The sequence below is a fragment of the Perna viridis genome, chromosome 10, assembly GCF_037379345.1.
Source record: "Perna viridis isolate PV_CMFRI_1.1 ecotype Kerala chromosome 10, ASM3737934v1, whole genome shotgun sequence".
Lineage (NCBI taxonomy): Eukaryota > Metazoa > Mollusca > Bivalvia > Mytilida > Mytilidae > Perna > Perna viridis.
The window spans coordinates 30565390-30592714 of NC_142454.1; the positions used below are offsets into that span (position 1 = coordinate 30565390).

The window sequence follows — 27325 nt, forward strand, 5'->3', positions numbered from 1 at the left end:
AAAAGTTTATTACCGACACATACGCAGTATTTAGTACATCATCAGTATATTTAATATATTTTTAGCAGCAGCAGCTGCAGTTAAATTTTGTATTTGAAAATCTACATTTTCAAGTGATGGAAGGAGTATTGAATGTTAATATTTTTTTTAATGATATTAAAATTGTTTTGCTCAAATTTGGAAAAAAACTTTATTATTTTTTTGAAATAGTCCAAGCCCCTCCTATTTTAGTATAAGTATGGTCAATGCCCAACTTTCATACAGTTAAGGAATGAATGCGTCAGGTTTCATGTTAAAAGCGTTGATCGTAGCACGTGTTCAATGAAGTGCCCTAGCACTTCATGCTCAAGACGTGCGATCGACCGGTCAACACTTTTACAGGCAAATGAAACAACAAATATGACACATTCATTTTGAATAATTACATTTCATATATTTCTCTTATTTTATCTTTACATTGTGTAATATTTTAGACATACATGAAATAGGCAATACACAGTGATCAATAAGAGGTAGTCCACTTAGTTGTGAGTATGGCCAATGTGGTTAAATCGATTCATGAAACATCACGTGTAAAGCTTAAGCCGATTATCCAAACTGAATGAGATTAGCGTATTTTAATGATATACGCGCAGTACATGCAATTATTGCAAGATAATACATGTATTGAGGGATATACATATATATGAGTGCTAAGAATTTTTGCCGGAACGGCTAGTATTTGTTTTACATTTGTTGGGACATTGGTCCCGTATACCCAAATGTATGATGTATATATACCTGATGATCTTAAATAATGACAGAGCTAATGTTTGTATACTGTTTGTGAACTTTTCTTTTTTAAAAAAAAGATGGTACTAATTTTAAAATGCACCAAAACACATAGTTAATTCAATTGTCGTTGGAATTTATCAGGTCTTAGTTAAAAGGCATCATCATGCAAGCGAAAATGGTCAAAGGGACAAATTAAAAAGACTTCTACTTGCACTCAAAATATCCTGTTCACTTCTTGCACATGAATATAAAGAGACGGCTTTCTTCTAATTAGTTTGCTGCCGGTTTACCTTTGTACCGTTACAGACGTTCATTAAGAGAAGTTGCAGACTATAAAATTATGTTAAAGCCTCTGTAATTTGTATCATTTTCCGTACGGAATGACACACGGATGACCATTTAGTTTATCGATCACCGGAGAGAAAAGGGTCCTGGGAAAAACAAATTGCTTTCATTTAAAATTTTGTATAAAAAACAGTAGGATGCGTATTTAGGCTATTTGAAAAAATAATGGACCATTAATTAGCTCTATATATTAATATAATGCGTCTTATTGATGATTATAAGAATGTACATGTAAATTTGGATGCAACAATCCGATTTGTTGGAGAAAGGTGTACTAGAAACTCATATTTTAAGTACTCCTCCGTCTAAGAATCAGGCAAAATATGTACAAGGTGTGGCACATGAAGAAAAAATACACAGAGATTTTATTGCATCAACCAAGTATTTATACCTAATAACCTTCAGAAATAACAATCAAAGTGTTTGTAAAATTTGCCTTTTTAAGATATTGATAGGTCAAATTTAGTTGCAATGCACTATGAAAAAATGGCAGAACATTGTCCATGCGTTTTTTCTTATATAAGCAGTCAAAAGTATCTACGTCACCAATGCTTCAGGAGAGAGTTAAATAGCTTAATAGTTGTTTTCTAGATGTATATGGATGTGTTTGAGACAAAAAAAGACCAAATTGAGAATTTTGATGTGCCACCCCATTACGATTACTTCGAGCAACGCAAGACGGTTCAGGCCGTTTTAAGTGAAATTTCAAAAATCTTTTGAGTTGTATTCTACAGTAAAACTGTTTTGAAATGACTAAAATTGCAACTATACGTTTTCTATGAGATTTGTTTGATAGAACAGGTTTTAAAATGTTTAAAATACGCGATTTTTCTACTTTCGATTTATTGGGATTTCCCCTGGTGATTCACGTGATCATTTCCTGACGTCTTTCAACTCAACTATAAAATGCTTTCGGCCGACCAGTTAATCGCAACTAAATTTGTAACAATTTGACGATATAACTTGTATTAATGTATTTGCCCCAAATTTTGTTGGAAAAAGAAATGAAACGTTAGATTAGCCAAGAAAATCATTTTAGAAATATGTTGTGCGGTGAAATCTGTTAATCTGTCAAAGTCGGCGAAAGATTTTTTTGTTCCACTATCTCTCAAGATTTTTTGCCATATACAGATAGATTTCTTATTTCATTCCAATTCTACAGATGTATGACAAAATATCCGGTTGAGTGGAACAGGTCGGGCGGGATGAAAAACCGACGTAGTACGTATCTAACTTTCGTTTTCCTTTTGTTTATAAACGCTCAAATAATCTATCTTTAGATTCAAGATTAAGTGACACAGTGGGTTTTACGATTACGATATCCGATATTTCTTTCTTTTATGTGCTTTATTATAACCGTGCACATTCGTACCTTATCCACTGTATTGTAATGAATGCTTTAAGTTTGTAAAACACGTGTACATGATACTGCACATTTTGAATTCATTTGCATATCAAGAGGATTCTGTAAACTAATTTGCATACAACATTGACTTTTGTGACACAAAATTGATTTTGATTACAAAAAGATCAAGTCCCAGAGGTGGATACATATTAACAAGAACGCATAATCCATAATACACAGACGCATAGCAATGATCAATCGTTAACCTTTGACGCATAAACCACCGTTATTAAAACCGCTGACGCATAAATCGCATATATCAAATCACTAGCGCATATATCAAACCATTGACGCATAAATCAAACCATTGACGTGAAAACTACAAAAAAAAAAAAACATAAAACATGTCAGTCACAATATTCAACCTCAAATAAACCTAAAAACAACATTTCGTAATGAAAGTATGTTAACACTTATCAATCAAAAAACACACGGAAGCCTCTTGTTTATTTGTGTTCTAAAAATAAAATTTTACTGTCCAATGTAAAAATGCATATAAAAACATTAAAAACGCAATAATTAAACGTTTGAAAATCGATTTAAACAGTGTTTTCGCTGAAAGTAATGAAAATGGTGTATTGAGAGACAATCGTGTAGAAAATACACAAAATTACACAAACTACACATCGGTCTCTGATCGGCACTATCAATCAAATAAATTCACAAAATACCTTTACAATAATGATTGAAGTTTCACCAGAAATGAAAGTTATCACGAATAAAATGTATCCTAGGCCATTGTTAAAGAAGAACAAAGACAAATCTGTATTTGCCGTGCGGAACGACTAGCCTGCATTTAATATTAAAATACATATAAACTAACATATTCATGTAATTGCATCAACCATACAAGCAAAGTCATAATACCACTATATGTTACTTTATAAAATATACACTTTCACTTTCAGTTTCACTTCTTTCTAAATAAAATCAAATCTGCTGAAACATTATAAATGTCGAATATGAATAAAATTCATGAATGAAAATAAATTCTTTCATTGGCGATGAATGCCACCCAGGAAAAAAACAACGCTAAAAAACAATTTGATTTTAAAAAAGCGATGGCATCCTGTGACTTGAGGTAATGCCGACACCGCTTCCAGAGTTGGCGTTCAAGTCCTACGCCTTGAAAAAAAAATAGCAGAAATATTTGCATGACATTAATGAATGTGTAAACTAAAAAGTAATCCAAAAATCTCATCTAAAAATTACGTAACACTAATATCGGTGTTAACTGTTATACGTCCGCGGCTAGAATGAAACATTAAAACTAGCCAAGCCAACTTTGGCGCCAATTTAATCGAACACCCATTTAAACACATGACCAGGATCTCAATTAAAAAAGGAAACGAAAATACAATATTTTTCTTCCATACTTCGACAGGAGAAAAATATACGTATTTCCTATTCTAGGCCATTGTTAAACAAAAACAAAGACAAATCTGTATTTGACTAGAAAAATCACAAAGAAAGGGCGCTGAAAAGTCTGAATAATGTCAAATATCATAAATTAAAATTTAAAAATACTGATACCCGATATGAAACAATTATAAAATGCTTGAAAAACACAAAAAAGCAAATATCAAAAAACTTATTTACAAGCCTAAGTGTTTTGTAACTTTTAACCTATGTTCTAAGGAGTCTGCGACATACCCGTCTTTTGCTGTTTCACTCCTCCAACGACCATTATGTTTCCAACAGCGTTCATTAATATCGGAATTTGCAGCTTTTGTGGCCCCACTAGCCCTTAGTGAATTAACACGAATATTTAAATCCTCACATACCTCTCTCAAACGTGCCACAATGCATTCTATAGTTCTAATATAACTGAGAGGCTTATTCTTATATATCAAAGCATTTTTATTGCCAGATCTAAACATTGGTCTGAATATATAAACTGAATCTGTGGAATAATGAATACCAGCCAAACTGAAATATTTTTTTCAGCAAAAGAAAGAGAAAAACTGCACACTGTCGTTTAGCAATAAATACAGAATCACCTAATCTATATTGATCAGTTTTCCTTTTCTCTGAGTGAATTTCTATGTGCGAGTTTTCGATAATTTTACATGATCACTCTTAATACCACTAACTTCACTGTATCTCAAAAAAACCAGTGTGACATAAGACAATCATGGCCAAATCTCTGATTACACCTAAATCAATGCAATCCTTATATTTCTCAGACAAATCAATAATAATATTTTTGAGGAATAGTATCTTTTTTTAATTTTAGGTTTATGGATTTGTCCCTTAGAAGATTCTAAAAGATTTTTTCACGAAACTATTGTTAGTTGGGTCGTCAAAATTGTTTAATTCATGAGCCCACTTGATTACATAAAATGCTGTTTGTACAACATTGTGCAACGAACGGTTGTCTTAAAAGTTTTGTAAAATATAAGGCAACATGTATTGGCTCTGTTGGCATGGCTATCCAACCACAAGCAACAGCAAATTGTTCGAATCTTCTAAACGCTCCAAAATAATTGTTAACGGTATCGTCACTTCTCGATTGTAGTAGATAACGTACCATATGATCGCCAAGGGTAGAATACCTCAACCTCATCACTTATCCTCTGTTTTAATTGTAGCCCTGTTAAAATAATACTACTTTATTAAAATCTTATCTCCAAAGCAATCATCTCAAAATTTGATTTGTATAGACCGAATATTCCGTTTCTTCCTCTACCTCTTAAAATATGTTCTGATCCAAATAAAAATGAATCAACAGTAATGTTTTTCAAATTATTTGCTATCTGAACTGATCAGTGGCCAGTAAGCAGCCGAAGGCCATTTAGGGAAAATGAGCATGCAATTTATCTTTTCATGCTATATTTTCTGAATACATCGTGATATCAAACTTGCAGCAGGAACTATCCAATTGTTTTGCGACCAATCATAATTTCATAATTAAATGCGTCAATACCTTATGTTCCAGGACACCAGTATTTAGAATTAAACTTGTAACATTTTCTATTGTAATCACATAAAAATCTATCAATAGAATGCACTCCCCACATGTTATCAAGTTTGCCAAAAATATCGAGATCTACTTCCTAGTCATCGCAATCGGATATTTTACTAATAATATCAGCTTCAACATTCTGGGAATCCACTGTGGATCAATTTTTATTTCAAATTTGTTACATACATCAGCAATTTTTATTGCTGTTTTCTGCAAAACATTTTTTCTACTACCTTTGTTCAAAATGTGTACAACATTCTGATTGTCCGTGCGCCAGTGCACTTTTTCTCCCTTCAGCTGAGATAACTTTGACATATTAAGTATTCTATATACTGCTTCTAGTTATCTCCAAGTAGAACTGATTTCCTGTTCACTGGGTTCCCAAGACCCCATTACCTCACCTTTCTCATTTAAAAGATAACCACCGTATCCTGTGCCTGCTGCGTCAGAATAAACCACTGAGTTATGGACATTATCCTCTGACAGATTCTTACCATTGAGAAACTCATAGTTTTCACTCCAGAATACTATCTCATCAAATGCCCCCTCTTTCATGCAAACAGGTGCGTCCTAAGAAACTTTTTGAATTAAACATTCATATAAACTTCTTGTTCTCAGTCTTACAACAGTGCCCATAGCGGCTTGCATAGAAATGATTTGGCCTATCAATGAAGCCAGTGTCCTGGCTTTAAACAAAAGTCTCCCATTACTGATCTGTTTTAAAAAAAATATTGAATAGTGTTTCCTAATTTTGCTAATCTATCATTAGAAATATAAAATAATACCAAACTGCATATCCCATAATAAATCTAACCATTTAACTTCTTGACATGGTTCCAAAATACATTTATTCTCTGCTATCAAAAACCCCAAAAAATTGCAATTCCTCACGTACCTTTTTACTCATGGTCAGTGTGCTTTCATAATTTTCAGCACCACCTATTCCATCATACTGAACAAACCTCTAGTAACTTTTGTGGAAATGTACCCAGCAGTTGAAATGCAAAACGGTTAAACACTGAAAACTTACTAAGATACTTTACCGTTATGTTCCCAACCAAATCCTAAGCAAGTTCTATGACTTTCAAATATAGATATGTGATGGTGCGCTGATTTTAAATCATATTAAGTAAATAGACAGTACCCCTTTTAGAACATACCTGCTGCATCACTAGCATCTTCATACTTAAATTTATGCAAATGTGGATTGACGTGTCTGCAGTCTAAAACAAGTCTCAGTTTGTTTTTATTTTGTGCCATTGGCAATCGCTGATTTATTGTTTTTTTCAATACACAAGATTGTAACGCTGTGTCAAAAGGTATTTTATAACCGTACTTAATTACGTTCAATACTTGTTCATTAGCACCTGATTTCATCCAGTGATTTAAAGCATCATGTAACATGCCTACAGGCGATTTATCGTCTTTCTGTGTATTGTTTACATTTTTAATGTTGTCATATTTTGACCCAACGTGTTCATTATGTGTGTCGTTAACACAATTCTCGTTAAAAAATCTCAATTCATAGGTTCAAATATATCTGAATCAAATTCGTCGTCAACATACTTAACATCGTTAAAATTTATTCTTACCTTTTCATTGTTTCTACTTCAGCGTGATCTTTACGCCAATGCCCTGGTTTCCCGCATTCATAGCACTTTCCTGGTCTACTAAATTGTGTCATGGACGAAACTTGTACTGGAATGGGTGCGTTCGATCTATTTGCAACTGTTGGGGCCTGATACGGGTGAAAACGGCCCTTCTTGTTCTTCTTGTCTGCCTTGATCTTTTGTGCAGCTCTCATATCTGCGCTTCGAATCCTTTTTTCGTCACCGGAGTCCTCCGCCAATTCATTTGTCTCGTATTCTGCTGCAGTTTTCTATTCTTTTTCAGACGAATCCGACGTCTTTACCAGTTTTTGTCTGAGTCAAAATGTCGATACCTTCTCCTATACTGTTCCGGGGCGTCCTTTATGAATGACTGTGCCTCCTTCATCTTCTTCATCACTTTGGGGTTAACTTTATACTGTTATTTGTTTCCTTTGCGCTTGAATTCGTAGCTATCCGTCGTTAATTCTTAAATTTTAGCTAACTGGCTGTCGGACAGTTGTCTTTGAGATTGCCTCATAGAATTTTCGAATCGACCGAAACGATTGGTAACTAAATTGTCCATTTTAGAAAGCATATCATTTTGTGAAACTCAAACAGCGTTTTGCACTTCACTAGCAATCAGTTGTAATGCCGGCTTTTCCATAGTTAACGTGTTTAACGTCCGCGGCTAGAATGAAACAAAAAAACTATAGCCAAGCCAACTTAGGCGTAAATTCAATCGCACACACCCATTGGCCCATCTAAACACATGACCATACTCTCAATAAAAAAATGAAACGAAAATACATTATTTTTCTTCTATATTTCGAAACGCAGAAAAATATACAAATGACATACCTCTTTGGGCTCACTAACGGCGCATAAACATAATTTCCTAGCGCATACATTCGCGCCAGCAGTCAAGCTTTAAGGTAATACCAAATTAAGTGCCACATTCCGGTCAAGTTCCGAAAAATCCTAAATATTAAAATGTCTACATTTACAATTACAACCCAAAAAAGTCGCAACGCCCAGTTTTGTAAACTTCACTGAAGTTACATGTAGCAGCTTCATAATACATGTATGAGGTTAGGTAAGGATTCTTCAGGTGAACTAATTGCACTCGTACAGCTTTTTGATTGGGTATTTTTTTTATTATGACCATTTTCTTCAATGTAACAAAAACTCTAACCGGTCAACACAGATTTATTACTAAGAACAGCTTCATTGAGATGTTTGGGCTGATAGAACGCACCAGCGTCTCATGAATATCTAATGAGGTTAAGGCACATGCTATTTTCTTCTCGAGGGGGCTGGCAGTTTTTTCTTTATTTGAGTTCGAATTTTTTTTCACGCAAGCAGTTACAACGTATATGCTGTTAGTCGAGGAATAAAGGCATAAAAAGAAAAGAAGCACAAAGACAAAAACAATAATATATGAGTTGAAAAGTTCATTTCTGACACATGCGCAGTATTGAGTACATCATCAGTATATTAAATACATTATAGCAGCAGCAGCTGGAGTTAAATTTTCTGTTTGAAAATCTACATTTTTAAGTAATTGAAGGAATATTGAATGTTAATATTTTTAAAATAATAACAAAATTGTTTTGCTCAAATTTGGAATTATGACTTTATTATTATTTTTTTAATAATCCAAGCCCCCCATTTTAGTATGAATATGTTCAATGTTCAACTTTTATACAGTTAAGGTGGCATGTTTCATGTTAAAAGCGGTGATCGTAGCACATGTTCAATGAAATGCGCTAGCGCTTCATGCTCGAGGCGTGCGATTGACCGGTCAACACTTTTACAGGCAAATGAAACATCAAATTTGAAACATTCATTTTTAATAATTACATTTCATATATTTCTCTTATCTCTACATTGTATAATATTTTAGACATACATGAAATAGGCAATTCACAATTCTATGATCAATAAAAGTAATCCCATTAGTTGTGGGTATGGCCAATATCCACGAAGATGTGGTTTAATCGATTCTTGAAACATCACGTGTAAAGCTTAAGCCGATTATCCAATGAGATTAGCGTATTTTAATGATATATGCACAGTATATGCAATTATTGCAAGATAATACATGTATTGAGGGATATACACGTTTATGAGTGCTAAGGAGTTTTTGCCAGAAAGGCTAGTATTTGTTTTACATCTGTTGGGACATTGGTCCCGTATATCCAAATGTATGATGTATGAACCTGGTGATCTTAAATAATGACAGAGCTAATGTCTGTATACTGTTGGTGAACTTTTCGTTCTGATAAAGACGGTACTAATTTTAAAATGCACCAAAACACATAGTAAATTTAATTATCGTTGGAATTCATCAGGTCTTAGTTAAAAGGCGTCATCATGCAAGCGAAAAATGGTCAAAGGGACAAATGACAAAGCACTAAACTTACACTTATCAAGAGACGGCTTTCTTCTAATTAGTTAGCTGCCCGTTTACCTTTGTACCGTTACAGACGTTCATTAACAGAAGTTGCAGACTATAAAATTATGTTAAAGCCTCTGTAATTTGTATCATTTTCCGTACGGAATGACACGCGGATGACCATTTATTTTATCGATCACCGGAGAGAATAGCGTCCTGGGAAAAACGAATTTGCTTTTATGTAAAATTTTGTATAAAAAACAGTAGAATGCGTATTTTGGCTATTTGAAAAAAAAAACTTGGACCATTAATTAGTTCTATATATTAGTATAATGCGTCTTATTGATGAGTATAAGGATGTGCATTTACATTTGGATGCAACAATCCGATTTGTTGGATAAAGGTGTACTAGAAACTCATATTTTAAGTACTCCTCCGTCTAAGAATCAGGCAAAATGTGTATATGGTGTGGCACATGAAGAAAAAATACACAGATATTTTATTGCATTATCCAAGTATTTTTACCTCATAACCCCAAGAAAATTCTGTCAAAGTGTTTGTAAAGTTTGCGTTTTCAAGATATTAATAGATCAAAATTAGTTGCAATGCATTATGAAAAAATGGCTGGAAAATTTTCTATACGTATTTCCTTTTATAAGCAGTCAAAAAATATCTACGTCACCAATGCTACAGGAGAAATTTGAATAGCTTAATAGTTGTTTTCTAGATGTATATGGATGTGTTTGAGGCAAAAAAGACCAAATAGAGAATTTTGATATGCCACCCCTGATGATTGATTCTTACACAAAATGGTACTTAAGTCCTCTGCCTTGTCTGGTTTAAACTTTTGACCGACCAAGTTACACTTCCTGGACATTTAAGCTACCACAAATTATGGTCATGCCTTTTAATTTAAACACAACCATAAATATCAGATGGCATTCATTTATATTTTTACATTTAATATTATATACTAACAGTGACGAGGGTGTCCAATTCAAACATCAGGCAGGGATTGGCACATGGCAAATTATTTTCTTCCATTTCATATTACAAATGCTTTCTTCTTGGTTTTGTATTAACTGCATTTACATGTATCAAGGAGAAATTAATTACATAGAAAACATTGAAATTCATTGTTTTGTATGAACACAATTTCAAATTGGTTACTCTGTTAGAGAACTTTAGAATAACTTCTTTGCAATCCATTGTCGGTTAAAAAAAGTTTTTGATAGTTCCACTTTTCCCTTTACCTTTATATTGCCATTCGTTAGACGGGACTTCCTTTTGACTTCTGCCTAGAGTTTATCAGTTTGGTAATTTTGTTTTTACCCGTCATACATACATATGTACCTTTTGTATATATTGATATAAAATTCGTCAGTCTTTAAAACTAGATTTTTTTTAGAAAAAAAAAACATATGAGATGCGACAAAGACCATCATGTATAGACAATATAGAAAACAGCTCAACGTGCTGCTATGACTCAAATTCGGTTAAGTTACAATTCTTTAATGATAGAAAAGGGACGGCATAGAAATTTCCCTGTTTCAGAACGTTTATGTACAGTTTTTAACTCTAAGCAAATTGAAAACAAAGAACACTTCTTGCTTCATAGTACTCACAATGAACAAGACAAACAAAATGAATACAATATATAAAGTAATCCCTGGTTTTATGAAACTTCGCTCTTTTTCTAAAATGATATTGTTTTATACAGCAAATCAACAACTACATGTATTCCGAAAATGTCCTCCACATTTGTATTGAATTGTTTTAAAACTACATTGTAGAGATATACATGTACATGTAAAGATGAGATCAGTTCTAACCTCTCATAAAACTGTCCTAGAACTGTCAGAAGAACAGTTCTATGACAGATGTAGAACAGTTCTAGAGCCAGCTGTTCTGACAGTTCTAGTAGTAGACCCGGCTCTACTAGTAGAACTCCTCTCGTAGAGACAGCACTACCAGGTCTGTCAGAACAGCTAGCTCTAGAACGTTCTAAGAACTTTTTAGGACTGTCATAGAGCCAACTCTTCAGACGGTTCCCCTAAGAGGTTAGAACTGATCTTACATGTATCTGTTAGTCATTAATAGCGAAGTCATTTAAATTAACACAAATACACTGTTTTAAATATTACAGTTACCTCTCATATGTTTATTGTAATATTTTTATCGGCTGCAATAGGCCATAATCATATACATTGTATGAGTTAGTGCGAATAGAAGTATTGTGCATGTTATGCATTGTAGTGTATAAACATTATATTGGAACCAAAATGTCAGTAGAAAAGTATAAAATAATGTAAACTTAACACATTGACATAAAAAAAACCTTTTTGTTACAAAATTTAACATTGCAACATAAAAATGATCTTCTCAAATGGTAGGTTTGATGTGCATAAAACGGAAGTGAAACTAGAGGAAATGGCTATTTATTTATGTATTTATTTATATATAGATCTTCCCGATCTTCGTGGACCCCATTTTTTCGAAGAAAATTAAGTTTGTACATGTGTGCGTGTGTATAACCCTAGAACTGCCACACGGTTAAAAGTTTTATTGAATCGTTGGTTTTATATTTTTTTAATGCTAAAGATATGCACTTCGCTTTATAGAAGTGATTAGTCTGTGCGAAAATCAATACAAGACAGAGACAAGTATAACCCATCACATTGCGGTACATCATGACGTGATTTTGCACGTTTTAGGATCATTTAATTTACAATTTAATTGCATGACCCGGAAATGCATGTACTTAGCTCAGTAGGCAATCAGTACGAAGAAGTCAGAAAAGGTATAATTTTATTCTCATCAACCATAATTACATATGAAATGCATGGTACCGAGAATTCAAGTTGCATGAACATGCAACCATAAACATAATACAAGTTAAGAATAAACTTTGAATAATCAGTCAATCGTCTCTTAGCATGAATTCGGATGTTAGTAAACGATTCAATTTGAAAGGAGAATTGAAAATCTCAAATAACATGAACTTTAGAACCAATATAATGGTTGGCGATGCATGCTTTTAAAAGTAGGCCAGTGCAATCGTTTAGTTTACAAATATTTTGCCCTTTTCTTTCAGGCAACAACCATGTTAAATTCTTTATGTAATTTATCAATGGGTATGTAGCCTCATGCTGTGATTGTCAGGTTTAGTGACACACATTTTTTGGCTTCGGGAAATTATAAAATTAAAAAAACGTTTCATACATTCAGTATAGCACACGTAACAATAGGCTCCCAGGAGCCCGAATCGTCCACCTGGTTAAAATTTTGCCTTTCAAGGGCAATAACTCTAACAAAGAGTGGTCTGACAAATCGAATGTTGACTCAAAAGACCTTAATAAGACTTATCAAAAGTTCTTTTTATCTATTATATTTTCAAGATATTGACTGAAAACTGCCAAACACATAATTTTTCACCTTTCAAAGGCAATAACTCTAACACGGAGTCATCTGACAACTTTGATCTCGGCACACTCCTGTAGGCCTTATCATAAGGATCATGTCAGCAATTGAAAGTTTCTTTGTATCTACATGTATCATAGTTTACAATATATTGGCTGAAAACTGTAAATTAAAAAAACCGCCATTTTTCACCTTCCAATGGCAATAATCCTACAAGGAGTCATCCGAAAACAGTAGGCCTTATAATACGGATCATTTTGGCATTTGAAAGAATTTGGCTAAAACTAACGGTTTTAGAGATATATGGGAAAAACTTCTGTCTGACCCCTATATTATTTTTTAGCACCCTAAGGAGCATTCATACCAGGTTTGGTTCTGATTGGTCTAGTAATTTCAGAGGAGAACATTTTTGAAAGAAATAACATTTAAAATAGGGAGAACGTCAAAAAAGGCAATAACGCCAACAAAGCTTCAGATCTTAAATTAAAATTAGTCCAGAGATAGATCTCATCACGCTGAACACTTAATTAAAATCAAATGGGTTTGTAGATATGTGCGAAAAACTTCTGTCTGACCCCTATGTTCTATTTTTAGCAACAGCGGCCATGTTTTTTCAACGGATCAAAAATCCCCGTATCAGAGTTATGCAGAATACCCTAAGGAACATTCATACCAAGTTTGGTTCTGATTGGTACTGTAGTTTCGAACAGTTTTGACGACGACGGATGGCAAGTGATGGCAATAGCTCACAAAGCCTAAGGCCGGTAGCGTCAATAAAACGTATTACCCACATTTTTGGGCGTAGTATTTAGACTTATGTGATTTATTCCAAATGAATAAATACATATAACTATTACGTACAAACATTTTTAAATAAAGTTTAAATATACACATGTAACTGTATAAAGATAACAATAACATATACATGACTATTGTTAGATACTCTGAGATACTTTTTGTAAGTACATGTATAAACTGGTATAAAGCTGGCATGTCAGAAAACTGCTAGTCATTTGTTTGTACATTTGCGTTACTTAAAACAAGTTTTTGTTTTATATCTGCTTTAACAAAATACTCTGACCTTTTGGAACTGATGTTAGTTGTATTTAATTGTGTACTAGTTTCTCCACAGTGGCCAGATTTAAAAAGAGGTAGGGTTGACTGTGATCATGACAAAGAAATCTAATTCTGTCTCATTTTTTTTTGCGCCGATCACAAGTCAGGAATTTTTCGCCACTCTACATGTATGTCTTGTTTCGTCCTCACATTCAGTTTAATTTTATGATGCTCAGATTACAAGGGCAACTAATTCGCTGAATCTGTGTAAAATGTTTTGCATGGTGCCAGCTGTCAAGTGGTATGAGAGTTACAACTTTCCTCGTCGTATATTCACCATATCCATTCTCATTATATGAGTATGAAAATGAGATGCATTACATATACATGTACAATGTAGACTTATATATTGACTAAGTTGTAATGACGTTCATCGTGTAATTCAGTCTTAGTTACGACAGTGTACTGTATTTTGCAACAGATTTTAATCTTGCAAAAAAAAAAAATATTTGGTCGTTGCTTTAGTTTCGGGTGCCAAATTGTAGGATGCTATCAAATTTCGTAATCAGTTGTCAAAATACTTATTCTCATTGTGGGTCCAGGAATAGAAAGTATAATATTTGTGCTCAGCTTTTATCATATTTCAACGTTTATAGATAAAATGTGATTTATGTTGTCACCTTTTATTCAAAAATTTCTAAGTGTTTTTGAATAGCGAACATTGTCCGCTTAACATTGAACGTTTGACGAAAATATTTAAATGCCCTATTGACACTTCAGACCTATGGTAAATTATTCGTGACAATAATGGCCTTTATATTTTGGAAGCGTCCAAATAGGGAATACATGTTTCAAAAAAAAGTTAAAGTAATGAAGTGGCTCAGTTAAGCGTAAGTATAAGTTAGTAACTCGTGCGCACAAATTAGAAGCTCGTTCGCACAAATTAGTTACTCATGCGCACGAGTAGCAAATTATGTTTTTTTTAATTTATTCCATGGCAGTTCGGGGCATCCGTAGAAGAAACCTTAGTGATAAAAACAAATATTTTAATCATAATGTCTTATATTTTCAAATTCGATTCTGACCCACCCCTTTTAGAATAAAATAATTGCACCTATACTTTGCGGAGGAAAGAAAAAACTGCTGCGACAATTCACACTTTAACGATCATTTGAGTTATAATTTAGTGATTAAAAGAATCTTTAAACCAACACTACAAAGTGTACAATTACTATTGTGCCAAAATAACCTGAATATAAAACCATCTTATTAAAATAAATTTGAACAAAATTAAATGTTAAATAAATCACCTAAAATGTAAAAAAAAGTATATGAAGAAGTTATTAAACAGATTTGAATAAGCGTGTTAAAGCATGCAAGTGTCATATACAATGACCTAAATTTAAGAAGTTCCTATTCATTATGGACCGACAAGAAACTAACACCCCAGATCAAATTTTTCATTTGAAATAATTGTTCGAAGTCATAAAGCAAGACTATTACACTTGTTGCCTGGTAGCTTTGCGGTTACTAGTCACTGTTTTTGTGGCTTCCAACGAAATCGGTACCCCAGTGATTTTAGGGCCGTTATGGAATTTAAGATTCTGAAGCTCGTTCTATTTGTAGCCATAGTGCAAACTGTGTGCTTCTCTGTTTCTGAGGGCTTTAAAGGAAAGAATGTAGGAAGAAGACAAATGTACAACGCTTGGCCAGGTACAGTGCAACAGTTAGGCAGCAACCATTTGATTTTTTGGGAAAAATAATTTACTCTTGTCTTCTAAAGGCTTTAACCATATACATAATTATATTTGGGGACAATTGTTTTCGACTTTTCGCAAAAAAAATGGCTATGATCACGAATGGCGAAAAACGAAAAACAGTTTGTTTCGGAAACAAAATCTATAACCCTCCAGAAAAATTATGAATGGTTCCTGCCTTGCAAAAAGAAAAGGAAAGAAACTTATCTGGTAGGATCACTTTACTTAAATTCTACTTCTTTAAAAAAAAACACCTTATATTGATTTATATTTAAGTACACTGAGCACCATGCGACGGCGGGAGTTGTTTTCAACTTGTGTTAACATGTACAAAATTTACACGTATTCTCGAAAGCATTTTGATTGCATATCATCTTTACTACATGTAATAAAAGGTTAAGGTCATGTTCCCATCGCTTTGACAAACCGCAACCCTTGGGTAGCGAAGAATATAAGAAACCAACTATATTTTCATTTGTTCATTAGAATGCAGTATTAATGAGTTTGTATGTAATGATTACATCACATGTGGAACATACTGCAATGGAGTACAGGAATGCCCTTCAGGCGAGGACGAAAAAGACTATGCATGCGGTGAGTACATGTATCGATTCCAAAAGTGGATGTTCATGGATCATTTCGGTATATCCGTCTGCACCATGAGAACCGATTTGTCCAACGTGGCATAGTTTTTCATTTTCTCTTTTGACTACCCCGGACTTGACTTTTTATTAGCAACTCGGCGGGTGTTTCTAGAGAAACTAGAATATCAGAGGACACTTACTCTACCGGTGCACCTGGTTCATGTTTCTAATTTTTAGTGGAATCCGAGTTGCACATGTGCTTTTTTACTTTGCACGTATTATTTTGGTTGTTTTATGTTCTTTGATGTCTGCGTCTGTTGTCCATGTCTGGTCTTTGTCCCTGGATAACATTCTTTTGATCTCCGCCAGAACCTTGATTCCCTATATTACATGTACTCCTTCATGTTGAGAGAGTGACCAGCAGGTAACAGGGATAGAAACAGTAAACAGATGTTTGATAAACTGAATCATAATCACAAAGTTGTTTTCATAGTCCTTCCACTCAAGAAAAGCAAGTTTTAAACTTTAAATTTAACATTAAACTCCAAGAACACCAGATTTTTGATAGACCAATTAAATAAAAATAAACTGGCACATGACTGTTTCTTTTGTCATCCATATAAAAACTGAGAGTATAAAAATAAATAATAGATGGCCATGTAAACCGAACGAACAATGCCTGCATGAGAAATTAAGTAAAAATCGTGTTAGTACTCTCAATTTGTTATCAAAAGAAATAAAATGCTAGTTTAAAAGCGTAATGCGTGTGATATGAAGTAAATGAACGAGGGAACTTTCCATCCAATCTCATCTACCATTTCCTAATATCCTGCTCCTGTAGGTTTCATATCATACAATGTATTAATGCTTAAATACATTTTTGTATCCATAGAATGGTTCATCCGTCAGTAAACGTTATGATCCAGTTCCTTCATTAACGCCTATTTTAACTGATTTAACATTTGGGTTGATTTATTATTAAAATTAAATACTGATGTACAGTGACATCTGTACATGTATAAACCGAATCCTGAAAAAAATACGAAAACCTGTCTAAACCAGACACTTTTTGAAGTTCCTTCATATCAGTTTGAATGTATTGTGAACTTGAAAAAAATGAGGTTTCACCGTATATCATTATAATTGCATGTACTCAGGTGTATTTATGATTTACCTGAAAGATGAAGTTACATGTACATGTGTATGCTAAATTAAACATCGAATTTTACCCAAAACAAGGATTCATTTTGCAACACGTATACAGTTATTTCCGAATAGGTCCTAAGGGTACAAAACATAGTGACATTTTTTAAATATATTTAAGGAATATTTAAAAAAAATAACCTAAACAAATGTTTCGCCTTGCTCCGCTCGGCGAAATTTTAACTGTGCGCCCCACCTAATCTAAAATCCTGGATCCGCCCCTGTATAGTGCTACAGCAGAAACAATGTAAGGAAATACAAGTTTAAGCTTAAAGTGATTTTTCGAAGAATTTGACAACTGAACATTGATACAGAAAATTTCGTATTTGGAGAAGTATTTTCAACCTTCTTTGAAAGGTCTTGTATGTTATTCGTGAATTCGAAAATCCTTAATTTATCTGTAATTTAAAGAAGCGTACTAACTGGTTTCCTAAAAAAAAATGAGGTACACTGAACATGTAAATGCATGGCGAATGCAAAATAGGCCTTTACAATGAGTTTTACTACTGTTAAGAGATATGTTAAGTTAAAGAATATTAATAAATATATAATTGTTGACTAACATGTATATTAAACAGAAAACTTGAATCAGTTACTTCAATCAACATGACTTTTGTTTGTAGCCTGTCCCGGTGGTATGAACACATATCAATGCATGGATGGTTCAAGTTCATGTGCTTTCTATTGCAATGGTATAACAGAATGTTCAAGTGGTGAAGATGAGGAATGGTGCGGTAAGTATTCCACGATTTTATTTCAAAATATACTGCATGCATTATATATATTTAGATCATAAGTGTTCACACGAGTTTTTAATGTTTTTTTAACTATTTTTTTTTAAAGATTTCAATATTTGTTGGACCATACCCGTACGGTCCTAATAATAGTATGGTCTTGAGCAAAATAATTAAACGATACACACTTTTAACTTACCCCTTACTATTATGAGGGAGAGAGAGTTCTGCTCTGTTTTTAAGCCGCTCAGTCAGTGTAATTTAATGCATTTGCATATGTGATAACAATAAGGTGCACCATGTCAATACACTTTCAGTCAATCGGTCACGCATCCATTCGTTCGATCAATCAGTAAATCGAAATTTCCACCAACAATGATCAACAATTTATCAGCAAATCAATCGACAAAACTGCTCAACCAAATAAACACTCATCGAATGGTAAAAAGAATATTTTAAAGAAATCTTTTGTGTTTTCCATATCAGGATGCCCAAGCAACCAAACGTATTGTTATGATGACGGTACGACCTGTGTTAAACACTGTAATGGTGTAAGGGATTGTCCTAACGGGGAAGACGAAGAATACTGTCGTAAGTTGGTGACATAGGTCTTAAGGTAGTAGACCTGGGGTACAGTAATCCCCCAAAATTTTCCCATAATTCAATTTTCTTGAAATTTGTACAGAATATAATTACACTAACTGTAGTTCATCTTCTGACAAACGTTAATTTAAAAAAAAACAATCACCGTGCAGGTTTGAACAATAAGGAATAAAATTTAAAATTTATTTTAGAAATCTGAATCCTTGGCCAAATCGAACAATATCTCACTGGTATTTTAGGGTCATTTTTACAAAATATTTGAATGAACAGTTGACTATTAAGTCAAATTCGCTTATAAAAAAAAATAATATGTAAGATTTTACATGAAAGTTTCTTCAATTTTTTTGTAGAAGAGTGTGCCATTGGTCTACTATCCTAAATGATTTCAAAATGAACACAAATCACAAATCTCTGGTACATATACATGTGTATAGATATAGTTAACGTGTAAATTCAACAGTTAAAATGTACTATTGGTATAAATGTACAAAGTTAGTTTACGTAAATACTACCTGTACACTTCTACCCTATTACTACCCTTTGTATTACATGTACCAAATGAATAATATTTAAAAAGTGTGACAAATACATGTAAATGTACATGTAAGAGCCCTCAACCTATGTCAACCCTCGGACAATAGATCACACTAGTATCGATATAGCAAGTGCTACAAATAAATAATATGAAGCAGGTGTAACAGGAAGAAGTTGATAAATAGATATACCACTTCTCGCTAATATTTTTTAGACCGCGGTATAGTACATGTACTTAGTGTTCGTATTTCGGACTTTCTGCTAGGGAGAACTACTTTTTTGCATGTCAGAAACGAAAAATAGGATCTGAAGATAAATAAATATTGAAACCATATAATAAACACTTTTTAGTTAAGAAGATACGGAAATACCGAACCTTCCAATCGGAACCCCAGCCTTTCATGTTACACAAACAAAATAATAATAATTAATAAATAAATAAATAAATTCGGAGGCACTAGGTGGAAGAACCTGTCCGGAATTTGACCGATCCTATTCTAAAATTATGATTAAATATGTTGAATTTTGTAAACATTACTTTTTTCTTAGCTCCTCGCTCCGGGCCAAAATCCATGGAAGTTTTATTGTTCTTTATTTTAAGTAAGATCCAACTTAATTTTTTATCGCCACCTTGTGTATAAAACTACTTTTAATTGATTCGCGTATGACTACAATTCCGACATAGTTATAAGCACTAAAAAGCCTAATACATGTTTTGATACATGTGACAGGCTTTCAGTGCTTAAAGCTATATGACTTTATTTCGCATATTTAAATACCGTCCTTATATATTGATCAAAGTTAAGTCTTGACAAATAAATTCTTGTTAAGTTTTTATAGACCTGATTTCGCTAAGGTTTTATGACGTAAGAATATTAGGATTTACAAAAAATGTATTTATTACTACACCCACTATTTTATTCAGTAAAAATATACTAAGTGCACTCTAATTTCATCGCTGTCATTTCTCAGTTAGACCTGTTTAAAATAAAAATGTTTTTTTTTTCCATAGACACAACATAGAACGAAAATAGTAAACAAAATCCTTACCTGCATGTACCAGTTAACCCTATTTTTCAAAGGTGCTATGGAAAACACACATATATATTACATTTTTCCCTATTAGTAAATGTTCACGAAATGAAATTTAATATTTTCAAACTTTCAGCTTGTACAGACCCCACAAAGGATCACTGCTACATATCTGATTCTAACTGTGTTACATACTGCAATGGGATATCTGAATGTATGGATGGAGAGGACGAGTGGTATTGTGGTACGAATTACACGTATATAAAAGAGCACTCATATACAATGTTTCACCTTGTCAATCTGAAGCTAAATTAATGTTGAAACCCCGTTCCCTTTCCGATTTAGACATGGTTCAGTAGTACACATTGTAATACATGTTACAGTCTTGTTACAACCCTAAAACATTAAGGTCAGAAGTAATAAACAATATAGGGGAGTAAACCCACATTACACGAATTTTCTTGACGTAGACAATACAATTCATTGAGACTTCCGAGTGTACTTTCGGAAAGTAAGACTCATTTTAATAACTGACATTGTCTGTATTTGTAAAATCATTTAGTACGGTACGTGTACATATACAATATACATCAGGGGCGGATCCAGGATTTGAGTTTGGGGGGACGTTAATTGAATTAAATGCCATGCAAAGCAAGGCAAAAAATATTATGGGGTGAAACTTGTGGTAAAAATTTTCATTCTGACCGATTTGAGGGGGAGGGGGGTACGCCCGACACATCCAGTCTTTGGATCCGCGCCTGTACATGTAGCAAGAACAAAAAACCATGTACAGTACGTGTACAAGTACAAGTAAAATATAGCAAGTTTCAAATACCATGTACAGTAGATGTATATGTAAAAGAGAGCAAGTTACAAAGACCATTTTGTAAGTTACGAAAATTATGAATTTTGCATTAAACTGTTATTAATTGCTGTTTTTTTTTTTGTTTTTTTTTGTTTTTGTTTTTGTTTTTGTTTTTGTTTTTTTTTTTGGGGGGGGGGCGCAATCTAAGCCACATGCACATGTGCTTTTATAGCTACAGCTCTTGAATGGTATCAACTTCCCACTTACACCACGTACCACCCCACCACCACCCCCATTCCCCATTCCCCGTAAAAAGTCCCCATCCCCTATAGAATCCCCATAGCTTATTTCTTATCATATATTTGAATTATTAACTTCAATTTATTATGTTCAAATTCTCCAACATTTAATCTGTTACATGTATCTTTAAATAAATTTGATACAGTGAGACCTGTCTAAACCAATTGAGACAGGTGTTCGGTTTACCCAGGTTCAAAATAAGAACTTTAAAAAGTGTCTAGTTAAGACAGGTTTTCAGATTATTCAGAGTTCGGTGTAGACAGGTTTCACTGTACATTTTTCAAATCAATAAATACGTTAAAAAATAATTTCCCCTTGAAGTTCATCCTATGCAAAGTTCCAATCATCCCATACACACCACCCCCATATAGTTTTCCCCATACAAGTACTGTATCTTTTTTCTCTTTTTTGTAGATAATAGTGGAATGGGAAGTGGTTCTGGTTCGGACAATGGATGGCATGACGGATTCGGATCGGGCAGTGGATGGAATGATGGATACGGATCGGGAAGTGGGATGGGGTCTGGACAAAATCTTTCTCCTTTTTGTGGTGAGCTACATGACTTTTATTTATGTACATGTACACATACACGTATTGGTATCAACTGTATAGTTTTTTTTGTTCAATGTGTGCTTAAGTAGATAAAATCACAAACTTAAAACGTTCGTATGATCACCAAAAACCAAAGTCTTAAAATAAAGGAAATTATTTATATCGTCTTTTTTATGTAATACGTATACAAAATGTTTATTTTTATAGTGCAACGTGATTTAACATTCTATATAGCTACGAATTAAATTACAGTCAGCCAGCCTTCAAAGGCTTATGATGCACTTTCTTATTGTTAACAATGTTGATTAAGAGCATAATTGAATTATCTTAAGTAGCATTTTTTTTCTATCTTTCAAATTGAAGTATAAAAAGGCAATATTGTCTACAGTTTGTATGGTGCAATGTTTTGGTTCTAGTGTTCCAAAAGTAGTCAATAAATTTTGATACAAATTTGACGTCGATCCATACCAAAAAATTAAGTTTATCGATGTCAGATAAATAAGACATGTCACAGTTATTTGCGAAGTATTGATTGATTAAAGTTTAACGTCTTATGATAGAAACGACGTACATGAATTTGATGCATTTCAGGACGATCATTCGAATAATCTCCGCTTTAGGCCACTTTGCTACGCTTAGTCGGTTTATATATGTAAGCTCACGTGAAGCTAAATATTCAGTCCTTTGATAGTTACTTGTATTCATGTTACCAAACTCATATTTATTCAGACCTCGTATCAACTAGTCACCTACCTCCAATATACAGTCTGATTTACAAAAAGCAGTGACTACCAAATTGAATTTTGAATTCTTTGGTACATGTATGACTCCGCTGGGGATCAAACCCACGACCTCCCGCACTCGAGGCAGACACGCTAGCAACGGACTACATGTGTAATGCATAATCACTGTTTCCTCACACCATTACACACTCAATTCAACCTGATCGGGCGTGACCGTACACGGGTTCCTTGTTGTTTTTTGGCATTCCATTGAGTTAGGTACAGCTCAATCTCACCCGAAAAATTTAGGTTACAAAATGTATTAGTATTCAAAACCGTGATTTATAATTCCATTGTTGGATCTAATACATGTAAAATTGTTTAGCAGAACCGGGATCTGGTTAAAACTAATTTACATGTACTGTAAAATCAGCTTTCCACGTGAAACATGACACCCTTATTTATGTTCTTGAGGTTTGCCTTTAAGGTGCCGATGAAGTCAAATGTATCAATGGAATGTGTATTGACATAATGAATATATGCAGCAAAATGGATAGTTGTTCTACTATGGAGGATGACCAGCTCTGTCAAGGTAAATTAAATACAATATGGCCGAATTAAGCATTGAGTGTCAAGATACTCTACGTAATCGCTTACGAAACCAGTCCTTTGTAAATCGTAACGATCTTTCAATTAAGTGGTCATTTAGTGAAAAAAAATGTGCAACAGAATACACATCACACTCAGTTTCGTCTTGTATCGAATATCTTTCATTTCTCATGCACTCTGTCGAATCATAAAGTGTCCTTGCAATCTTATCTGATGGTACATTAACTGTTGAAATCACAATTCTAGTCAAAGCCATGTGTCGAAGTACGGAAGCCCATAATTGTCTATTGATTTATTGATTTTTTGATATGTCTAAACATACAATGTATTAATGTTTAACTTGTTGTGTTTTTAACCCATTTCAATCGCGCACAAGCGTTCGGAAATTGACGAGAATGACCGATACAGACCGAGGAAACATGAACAAATGGACATTCATTTTGTTACGCACGTAAGGCACGCCGTTTTATACTTATTCAAATTTGTATACATTTTCTATTTTTTATGAAATATCTTATAAAATGTATAAAATATCTCAGTTATTCTATAAGATACATGTATCTGACAAATTTCAGATCATAATAAGATATCTAATAAAGTTTATTAAAAGATATCTTATATGGTGTATAAGATATCTTATAAAGTTTATGAGATATCCAATAAACTATTAAAGACATCTTATATATTATATCAGATATCTTATTAAAAACATTATGTAAGATATCTTATATCTGTAATTAGTTATCTCATAACCTTTATAAGAAATCAAAAGATATCTTCTAAACTGAATAAGTTATCTAGGTATTTATTTTTATTCTGATTGGTGGATATCTTCTATTTATTATAGGATATCTTGTATTTTTATCAGATGTCTCATTAACTTTATAGATATCTTATACCCAATAGAAGATATCTACTAAACTATATAATACATCTACGTATTTATTTTTGTTCTGATATCTAGACGTCTCATAATAATTTTGAAGATATCCATTTGTTTCATATACGATATCTTATATTTTTATCGGGTATTTCATAAACTTTCAGAGATATCAAGATTTCTACGTATTTATATTTATTCCGATTTGTAAATATCTTAAATATAATTTTGTAGATGTCTTCTATTTCTTATATGATATCTAATAAAATTTACAGTGTATTAGATGTCTCATAAATTATCTTTTATCCATATTTGAGATCATATCTTATAAATTTTATTATATAAATTATATAAGATTCTAATATTTTTTTATGATATCTTATATACTTAATGAGATACATTGTATCTTACAAAATTTTGTTTATACGATTTCTTTGAAAAAGATACCTACTAAACTATACAAGATATCTACAAATTGGAATGAATGTAAGTACGGCGCATCCTACGCACGGCCATATATGGGTATGACTGTGTGTGCATGTAACCATGCAAACATTATGAGAGGAATCCAAATACTGATGCGATATGGGTCATTTTATAATTCATACATGTACACTCTTTCAATTAATTTAAAGCTGCATTAGCCGTCAAATTTGTTCAGCTTTGATTCTACTGATTTTGCTGATAAAAAGAAATAAGTTTGTATTGATGCAATTGAAGCAATAAATATCGATAATACCTACAAAATATTGTGAAAACAACGTTTTTTAATCAAAGAAGGTCGATACTCAATTCTAATTATTTTTAGCCATTACTCCCGAATGTTGTAACCTGGGTTAAAAATTCTTTTTCCTTGGTAAAAAAAAATAACAATAACGGATACACAGATAAGCACATGTCTTGTTTATTTTTCATTTCATCTATTTCTTGATTAGTTTTCAAACAAATAATGAGTTACTGAACGTATTTGTGCCACATTATATCACAATACGTAAATTTCAAAAGGATCATTGCATCATTTTCGAACTTTTTCCTATTACGGCTTGAGTCCAACGGTCTTCCCTACCGTTGAATAACCACTTTCACTATCAGATCTGTTATTAAAGAAGCGACCCTTATAGCACATGCGCGGATTAAGCTCACCAGAAGTCACATGCATACGAATTTATCTGGTCGATTTTTTGTCTTGCAAGACAATAAATATATAGACACCTATTTCATGTATTTAACACATTTTATTTGTGGATTTCGAATGAAATTATACAGGAAAAGTACAATTTAGTAGAAATAATTCAAAGTTAAGGCATATTTCAACAGGAACGAAAATTTACGAAAATGACAGCTAATGCAGACATATTTAAAGTTAAGGTAGTCAAAATGATAATGTGTAAAATGTACATGTAGGTACAAAATTTATGTATGTTTTACATTACTTTAAGATTACGGACATATTTATGGGTACTACAAGAGGAAGGTAAACGCTAGGGGATTAAGCAAACGCGTACCTAACGCAGAGTTGAAAAAGAAGGCTTACGAACAAGCAAAAAACCGCTTCCTTGCAAAGAAACGCGCGCACCAAAGAAGGCGTGGTTTCCAAACTCGACAAAAACATCCAGAAAATATGTTTGGAGAGAAAAGGATAACTGGATATCAAAAATCGATTGATCACCAAAGGAAATCATACAAGGAAAACGATGCTTTGCGACGTCTCCTCCAGGCACTTAGCCATGGAAACAAATCAAACAGGAAGTGATGTTTTTTCCCATGTACATGTACACCCCGGACAACAAATTGGAACGTAAAATGACTCGAGATATAAATGATGGCACTGTTTTCTTTCTTTTTTGCATGTTATATAATTATGTTGAATGTACATGTCTACCGTATTACATTTTCTATCTTTTTTTTCATTTTGGTCTTCTGAAATATGTTTCTAACTGAAATAACTTCACGTTTTTCAACGATTTGTGCACATAATAATAATAATGGTGTGTGAAGTGTGTAATTTATGTACATATGTTTTCTTTTTCTGTAATTCATTTTACTTCTTTAAGTGTCTGTCCTTGTAAGAATCAGGCAGTAGATGAAACATGGTATGAAAAAAAAACATTATTTTGATAGTGTAACTTGACTATTTGCACCATCAGAATCAAGGAAAACAGACAAGATTTTCCATATCATGCTGGACCATTGAGTTACATTTTCATTGAAATGAACTTAAAATTAACATTTCAAGGGCAGATAACTCTGTGAAAAAAACCTCATTTTTCTAAGATTCAATTGAAAATTTTCCACGAAAACCAGTGATGCAAAGATCAAATAATGGTCTTTTCAAATAGAGAAAGTGTCCATGAGTGATATTACATTGTCAGATCTGTGGGATTTTGACATGCATGTTTCTGATTTTTCCTATTTTGCCTGATTCTTACAAATACTTACACTTACGTTTCCATTTGGAATATGGAAATCGTTTTCTACTAGAAATACACACAGTTAGTTCAAATAATATGACGGTTCTGAGGCATTTTTTTAACCTGACGTTTTTATGGCCAACTAAGCAAAGAAACTAAAAATTAGCATCCGAAGACGGCATAATTATTTGGACTACCCCCTGAACAGCTGTAAGTATCATGGAATTTCGTCTTTTTCTCTATGTCTTGTATTTCTGTTTTTTTGTTGTTGATGTACATGAATATGAATTACATGCTGTATGTTCGTTTCACATATTTTAAGTTATATTTCTTGCTGCTTGACATAATAGAATAACGTATTGTTGATGTTTTTTTTACTGTTGTACTTGAAAAATGAACAATAAGCATTCATCCTAGCAATGGAGAAATACAGATTCTCCTTCAGTAGTAAGTAATAAGAGGTTCGAATTATTACTAATCTCCGGATGATAAAATTAAAATTTTTAACATGCAAGCTTTAGCGAGCATGAGCATGATAAACTCTGAATTTTAGAATAGAAAATGGACGAGAATAGGCTGAAAGAGAATTGTTTTTTTCTCATGAAATTTGTAAAAAACGCGAAAATGTAAAAGGCGGGAAAATAATCACC

At 33.1% G+C, this 27325-nt stretch overlaps 1 protein-coding gene across 1 annotated transcript; it reads left to right on the forward strand.

Annotated features, from left to right (window-relative positions):
- The first annotated feature begins 15370 nt into the window (after positions 1–15370).
- On the forward strand, positions 15371–27039 carry LOC148605340 (uncharacterized). Its single transcript, XM_088550157.1, has 8 exons — positions 15371–15662; positions 16193–16300; positions 18117–18227; positions 18714–18818; positions 20533–20640; positions 21916–22050; positions 23263–23367; positions 25704–27039. The coding sequence occupies exons 1-8, from the start codon at positions 15539–15541 to the stop codon at positions 26015–26017; spliced, it is 1110 nt and encodes a 369-aa protein (XP_088406283.1). The 5' UTR covers positions 15371–15538; the 3' UTR covers positions 26018–27039.
- The last annotated feature ends 286 nt before the right edge of the window (positions 27040–27325 follow it).